Consider the following 8,095-nt stretch of genomic DNA (forward strand, 5'->3'; position numbering starts at 1 on the left):
CAACGGCACGATAGCCGGCTAACACAACGGCATGACATCAATATATGTTCTCACCGCTCCATCAATTAATTCATCTCTGTATAAGTAGTAATCAACTAATTCATCTTTGTTCCCTAATTGAGTCAGGGTTAGAGATTTGGGGAAAAATAGTTCAATGACAATACCTTTGCTTCAGTAGGGAGAGGGAGGAGACAGCCGAGGTGCCGACCGCCGTGCACCACCGCGCTAGGCGCCTTCGGGCTCTGGCCAAGAGTGGGCGCGGGGTGCCGCGCAGCTGGCGGCCAGGGAGGCGGGCGCGGGGTGCAGGGGGTGGTGGTGGCGCAGAGAGGGCGGCGGCGCGCGCTGCAGCGGGGGCAGCGGGTCGTGCAGAGGACGGTGGCGGCACGGCGAGCAGGGAGCGGTGGGGGGCGCGGCAGGGGGCGGGCGTGGTACGGTGGGGGGAGGTCGGCGGCGCGACAGGGGCGGTGGGGTGCGGCAGCGGCGGTCGGCGGCGCGGCAAGGGCGGTGGGGCGCGGCAGGGGCGTAGCAGGACGGTGCGGGGTGATGGGGGCCAGGCAGGGGGCGCTGGGGCCTGGGGGTGCGTGGATACGGCCCGAGGGGGGTTTGCCGTGTGCTAGATCAGGAGCACACGACAAACATGGCCTCTTTGCCGTGTGCCGTGATGTGGCACACGGCGAACACTTTTTTTTGCTTTTATTTATTTTTTCCTATTTAAAACTTGTTTGCCGTGTGCTGGTTGAAGTGGCACACGGCAAACACTAAACAATATTTTATGTTTACAAACATATTAAACAACATTTTATATTTACTTAATGAATCAAATTTTATATAATTTCTTTGTCAAATGAACTTCACAATGTATATTCCATGTTTACAAATATATTACACCATTATTTTATGTGTTTATTTCTTTAATTCGAATTTTCTTGTTTCAAAATCAATAAGTGCTGAAAATAATTAAGAAATAGCAAATGATTCAAAAAAATTCCCAAATGTGGACACGACACAACCTATGTGGTGTAGTGCCTATAGAAAAAGTTTCGAAATCAAACTCAAATATAAAAGTCGAATCTACTTCAACTCATACTCCTTCACTCATAACTCTCTCAAACTTCTTCGAAGATTGTTTGGTTTCTACAAATCATATAAGGCAACTTGTTCGAAATCTCCCCAAACTTTTTTTTTGACCTCTATGTATGATAATATGACATATGTACAAGTTTCAGGATTTACGGGATCAAATAACATTTATTAGAATTTTTAAAAAGTACCGACGCATGTTCGGCATCGTGTCCCCTAACCACGGCATTCGAAAGTCATTTCCGTTTCGAATGTGGGTTCTTAGACAGTGTTGGGTAACATGAAAATCATTTTTCCCACATATTTTTCCAACAATTTCACTGAGTCGTAGTTCAAATTTGACCGCATCCGGAAAAATAGAATTAAATGCTGTTAATTGCAAAAATATAGCAAACATGTTTCAAATTTTATGAAATTTGAATATGGAGTTACAAATGGTGAGTGTGTAGACAAAAAAAAATGTGGAGGGCAACATCTGAAAAAAAGATAAATGATTCGCCGTGTGCTGAACAAACGGCACACGACGAAGATTCTGTTTGCCGTGTGCCAGGCCCAAGCACACAGCAAACATAGGCTTTGCCGTGTGTCCCACGGCCGCTCACGGCAAACAATGACGGCAAGGGGTGGGCGTTAGTGTGGAGTTAGTTTTTGCCGTGTATGCTGTTTTTGCCGTGTGGTGCTCACATTAAAGATTTGAGTTTGCCGTGCGCCATGTGTTTGCCGTGTGTAACACAAGGCAAAGGCCATGTATACCGTGTGCCTAGCTTTTGTCGTGTGCTTTTTTCTGGGCACACGGCAAACTCGACATTTGCCATGTGTTGCTCACGGCAAACGCGCGGGCACACGGCAAAGGCCGGCTCTCCGGTAGTGCACCTTCTCTCGTGGGGGCAGGTGCTTCTCATTTGGCCATCCGTCTACTTTGCCTATTGCTGACAGCTTCCATGATGAGCACACTTTGGATGGCCTCACCATCGGAAGTGGGAGCCATGGTAGTCAAGGATTGACCGGTACAAACCATCAGATGAATCATTAGGTTATGGAGTTGCAACAATTAATGGAGGCCGAGAAGAGGAGGAAGGAGATGGCAGTAGAGGCTGTAATGCAATTGTTGAATGCCAATGTTGGTGCATTAGGGTTACAAGAGTTGGAGGTGTTGAGAAAGGACCTTTATATGGTACAAGACATGGTCAAGGAGAGGTCCCGTGAGGTGCTAGAAGATGCCATGCGAGCGAGAAGGCCACCACCACAACCTCGTATGCATATGGTGGCAATGCCCTCGCAGATTTTTTTTGGTGGACAGAGTGCCGGAACCATGTATACCACTTTTCCCAGTTTGAGCAATGGACAGAGTGAAGGCGTTCACGTCAACTCTCTGCTGCATGGTTCCCTTGGAGGCCGTGGCAATTACTTCAATGGTCAATTTGGAGGCTGATCTCTTTGTGTCGTGGAAGAAAGATTATTGGTCATATTTTTCAGAAATGGAGTAATGATTTGTAAGGCTAGATACGCATCACATAATCCGGCTATCTAGTGAAGGATTCATTGATTTTGATGTTTCTTTGAAACAATGTTGTGTTTACATGTGCTCTGGTACTATGTTGTAAGATGGTTTCACATACATATAGTTTCTTTTTGAGAAATAATAAAAATATTTTATTTTGAATTAATCATCTGCAAAGAACTGTTGTGTGAAGTAGCCACATGTCAGAGGGGCCACCATTGACGATCATGTCAAAAAAATGCATGTGAAAGTATTAGGGAACTGGTGAAGTCGTCAACCTAGTAACATTATAAGTTTGCACTTGCCGCTCATATTAAGAATGATTTAATGGGTGCATGCACATGACCATGCTCCTTGAGAATTTGGTGTGTACTTGGTCTCTTTTAGAAAGGTTATTGTTCTTGTTTTTGTTCTAGTTTTACCAAAGACAAACATTTTTAGTTTTTATCTTCATTAAACTGTATAGTTTGAAATTATAAAATTTATGGTTTTGGATTCATGAGGAGGAATATTTTGGCAATATAATTTGCATGTTATTAAACTACGAATTTAGAAGAATAGTCACTCAAAGATAGAAATGTTTGACATAGGATTTGTATTATTCTTGACGCTGAACATTAAATAGTTGGCAACTATTGAAGTAATAATTAGGCTTCCACACATAAAGAGCTAGAATGCTCAGATACATAGGATATATATCGTTTTTAAGCATGATCATGGGTTTCAGCCAGGACCAAAATTGTCATGCTTACATGGTGGAGAGTGTCTAGGTTTACGAGCAAACTAGAAAAGGATACATATCACGCTTATGTGACCAGAAATGACTAGCTTTTGGACAAGCTAGTAAACAAACCATTAAAACTCTCACACAATAGAGACCCCATTAGGGTGTGGATGTCACCAGGTTTCCCTAGGTTAGTGGCATCCCTAAGGCACCAACTTTCGTCATCAAATTAAAGGACGAACAACAAATAGGGGCCGAAAAATTAGGGCAAAGGAGAAGACATGACAAAATGTAAAGTTGTATACTCATATGTGCAACTATTCTCTTCTTAGCTTAATCGGGCTTGACCCTCCACCATATATATAGGATGAGGTGGACCATGAGGGGAAAATACAACCCTAGACTCAGATTTGCATTGGCTGCCTGGTTTTGGAAACTTATTTCCAAAGGGTGGATCTTCCCAACGCCTTAATTTTCTCACCCGAACTCTAAATTGGGCAATCACATTATAGTTGTCTTGATGAGAGAAATGCATTAGTGTATTCCATTTTGCATGTTGACAAAGTTACCAAAAAACACCCTTACGAGTTTTGGGAAACCCTAGATCAGCACATATCAGTTTTTGCCCACCTTTATACAATTTTTATTGTTCGTAGCAACCCTCTATTTATTGTATGGATTGTTTGGATGACCGATATGGTTCAAACATTTACCCTTTAGAAGTAAATTTGCAAACAAAAATACAAATAGCATAGTTCCATTCTAACTTTTTCTTCAATAGCAGTTTGAGTTAGGCACAAAGATGCACAATTGTACATGGCAATAAAGAACTAGCGATGCACATAGACATAGATACATTCTCATATAGAAAATTTGATTTTAGACATAGAGCTCTTACATGGAGAAATTCATTTACATATTACAATCAGTAATTAGACAAGATTTCTCATGTTGACATAACATATGCCAGTATGCCATATAACATTCTCTTGTAACACATATTTAACCCTTTTTTGCCATGACAAACCACTTAACATGATTACCTATTGTTTAATTGCATCATTTAAACTGCTTGCAAAAAAAAACTGCACCATAAAGAATACCCATGTGTGATCTGAGCTGGGCGCGTATAAAATTGACAAAGATAGAACAAAGCACCAATATTTCCCATTTATTCACTGGTGCACAAGAAGCTTACAATCTGGATTTAAGAAAACATCATTATCTTCATTCAGTCCCAACATTGGTGGACCCACAAAGATTTCTTTACTTCAAGTATTTATGGAACCAGTCAAGCATGTAAGCAAGAGCTTTTTCAGCACTTTTGACTGCAAATGGGTCAGAGGTATTATATCTGGAAGCAAATCCATGGGCAACTCTTGGGAAGATCTTGACAAAGTATTGAATCTGCAAGATGGAAAGTTCAGAAATGTGACGTACTAAATCTGCCACTTCACACATATGCAGGTGCACCAGCACTGGGTGCCACTAAACCCAGCAAGAAGCCAAGAACTCACCTTGTCCTTTCTTTCACTCAAGACCTGCTCAAACTGATGGACCTGTTCAGGTGGTGTGATTGTGTCTTTCTGAGCACCAAGAATCTCAATTGGCCATTTGACCTCTGCAGTTTAGGTGGAAACGGTTAGCACAGGAACACAAGGCTAGTCATACACAAAACACAATGTACCACCGCTGGTCTGGTAGTGCACCCAACTGTGGTAAACCAGAAGGCTGCATCTGTGGTAAAAAGAAACACACCTTTCATATCATCAACGGTTACATTTGCTGGATGAGAAAGGACAGCGACTTCTATATTGTCAGTTTTCGCCATCTCTGTGGCAAACTTTCCTGCCAATTATAATCAGATGTTTCATGTACTATCTTAAGAAGATGAATTTTGAAAACCAAAATTCAATTCGGTCTATGGTACGGTTGTGAATTGTAATGGTTGATATGGATTTCACTCACCACCCCAGCAATAACCTCCAACCCTGACAGATTTTCCTTCCTGTCTTAAATAATCAAAGAGTGGCTTGGCATCTTGAGCAGCTGTGACCTTTAAGATTGAATTAAACATGCAATCAATTTGTTTGCACCTCGTCATGCAAAGTAAATTTCAATAAGGATTCGTTATGTTATGATTTGACTAGAAATGAAAATTAGTTATGACAGACGAGTAGCATGCAGCTTACCGGGGAGTGAGATTTGATCCATTCTGAAAGGTTTTTACTGTCGTTGTAAGGATCACCATTGAAGAAGTCAGGCACCACAACGTAATATCCTATCATGCCAACTTTATCGGATATTTTTCTGCAGTAATACACATGCACTGGTACCAGTTATACTTTAACCAGCAAAGTGAAGTTCCCCTGCCATTTATTTTTTTAAGCAGAACTGAGTATCTTTTAAGCAACTGAATGATTTTTGTTGTCTTGGCTATTTTCTTCTCCTTTGGTAATTAAAGCTAACTGGTGGTTCAAGTCTCAGCTGAAATTCCTTTCAAATCAGATTTCACTGGTGTGTTACTGTCGTGTCAACGCACAAAGGTAGTTTTTCGCAGTAATGGCTTCCAGTTCTTTCTTAGAAGAAGCATGATAGAGCTTTGTTACAGTGCTTGGGAGGAACCAGTGGTTGCTTTGTGAAAAAATATCTACTGCGGCTATTAATTAAAAAATAATTAATTATGTTTAAGGGCAGTTTAGTACATAATCTCTAACCCAGTTCCACCAACCGGAGCGAGTCGCTGCTCGTGCCTCACGGGATCTCACCGCCTCGCCCGCAATTACGTCGTCACTTCATCTGTTTGCAGGCTTTGCAGGTGCCGCTACTGCATGCGCAGCTTATCGTTTCGATCCAGTGAGACAAGCAGGAATTTACAATACAGGCACCACAAGGAGCTGCGGCTCACTGATGCGCTCGACGTTTGCAGCCTTCGCACTCGATAAATCAGCTTCCTCCGCCACTGAATCAGACTCTACCGCCGAGGAGTTGGACTCACCTTCCAATGAATCAACCTCAATTTAGCAGGTAATGTTTTTCTCTCACAATAAATCAGCCAAGAAGACTTTCTGCCATGGCTTATCAGCCAAATGAACAAAGCGTCGTCACTAAATCAGACCTTGTTGCTGCTGAAACGGTGGCCCCGCTACTAGTTCAACTTGTTCCCAGCCACCAAAATCGGACTCTGGTTGAACCCAATCGGCCTCCACTACCGTGCATTGAGGTACTCCCTTGTTAAATCGATCTCCACGACCATCATAGCAACTTCGGCTCAAGGTAGATGATGAGAGGGTGAGGTGAGCACGGCAAGAGAAGCAAATGCTTGAAGGTTTGCCTTGCGAGCGGGCTAGAGGCTAGGCAAGAAGAGCGAACCAGGCGAGGCTAGCGGCGGAAAGGTCTTAAACATGTGCCCGAAAGCAGAGAAGAGAGCTGGCCGGCAGATATATCAGCTATGAAAGTACTATTCTATCCTTTAAATTTATTTTACAGATTTGTTTTGCTCACATATTTTTTGGTTGAGTACCCATATATTTCAGATTTCAACCTACAACTTAAGTTCCTCTACATTAGTTCTTCTGGATGGCTCTAATTTTTTCTAAGCACCGTAAAATTTCACTTAATGTAATCGGCAGCAATAGTTTTAATTTTTGTCTTTTTAATATAATTGGCAGCTCTTTTATCTGATTCTTTTAGAAAAAAAAATCAAAAAGAACATAAATTGAACTCAGGAACTGTGCATGAAAACCTTTTTTTTCATAAAAAAAGTAGGGTACTGACAGGGAGCTGCCTGTTATAATAAAAACCAATTTACTTACCTCAGTAGAGGTGCCTTGAACCCTATCGAAATAACCGATAATAGATTTCAGACGACGGACGACAGAATAAAATAGACATCAACCAAACTGAACTTGAATTTGCACTAGAGAATGCAGGTGCCTGAACCAACCATAGACGTCGGAGGCGAGGACGACGGCGCGTCTGGAGCTGGGCGGGCCAGTAACATAGGCCCTGAATCCCCCCGGCAGGTTGCCTACTTCCTTGCCAGCTTCAACGCCATGCTGCGAGAGGTCAGGTGGGTTGTGGAGGCACTGCGAGTGCTCATGAACGGTTGCCGCCGCAGCAACGTGCACTGTGAAGAGGAGGAGGGAGAGCAGTGCAGTGGAGCCCATCACGGCGCTCGGCATGGAGCCTCTCCTGCGCAATCCTAGTTGCTTTTGTGTGTCAACTGCTGCTGCGTTGCGTTTGTTTTTATAGCAGCTGAGCAGCCACAGCATGGTAGGCCAGGTCGCTTCCACGTCACCGTCCTGCCGCGCCCACCAGACGCGCGGTGGTCCTGAGTTCGAATCCCTGTGAGAGCGAATTTCAGGCTGTGGTTAAAAGAATCCCCTCGCTCGCCCCAGGCCAAAGCACAGGTAAAGAGATCGGCCCACACCCCAAGGTTACGTCTCCCTGTGTACGGATGGGGCGGGGGTTCGGAGGTTTTCTTGGTCGGGGTACTGAGACCTTCTCTTAAGTACAATACCGTGGGGCCGGTCTTTGCTGGTGGCCTTGTTTTTCTGCTACACGAAAGCGAGCTGAACGAAAAGATAAAAAGCGTTGCGAGAATTTCGAAATTGAGTGCAGAATACTCAACATGCATGCCATCTTTGATGTACATTCTAGAACGATCACGAAGCTTCAATCCCTCCTTTAGTCCTGCACTCCTGCTCGTGATGTGCGATCCACGTTCCAAACGGATTTGAGCAATTCGACACAATGCAAAAGCTCTTCGCAGATTTATTTTTTGTACG

At 43.4% G+C, this 8,095-nt stretch overlaps 1 protein-coding gene across 1 annotated transcript; it reads right to left on the bottom strand.

The window, feature by feature from the left end:
- LOC8075277 (endo-1,3;1,4-beta-D-glucanase) lies at positions 4,457-7,522 on the bottom strand. The gene is made up of 7 exons (XM_002447746.2): positions 7,252-7,522; positions 7,121-7,142; positions 5,498-5,615; positions 5,274-5,361; positions 5,064-5,153; positions 4,823-4,926; positions 4,457-4,712 (listed from the first exon to the last, which is right to left on the bottom strand). Exons 1-7 carry the CDS (start codon positions 7,487-7,489, stop codon positions 4,572-4,574), a joined length of 801 nt encoding a protein of 266 aa, XP_002447791.1. The 5' UTR covers positions 7,490-7,522; the 3' UTR covers positions 4,457-4,571.

Source organism: Sorghum bicolor, chromosome 7 (genome assembly GCF_000003195.3).
Source record: "Sorghum bicolor cultivar BTx623 chromosome 7, Sorghum_bicolor_NCBIv3, whole genome shotgun sequence".
NCBI lineage: Eukaryota > Viridiplantae > Streptophyta > Magnoliopsida > Poales > Poaceae > Sorghum > Sorghum bicolor.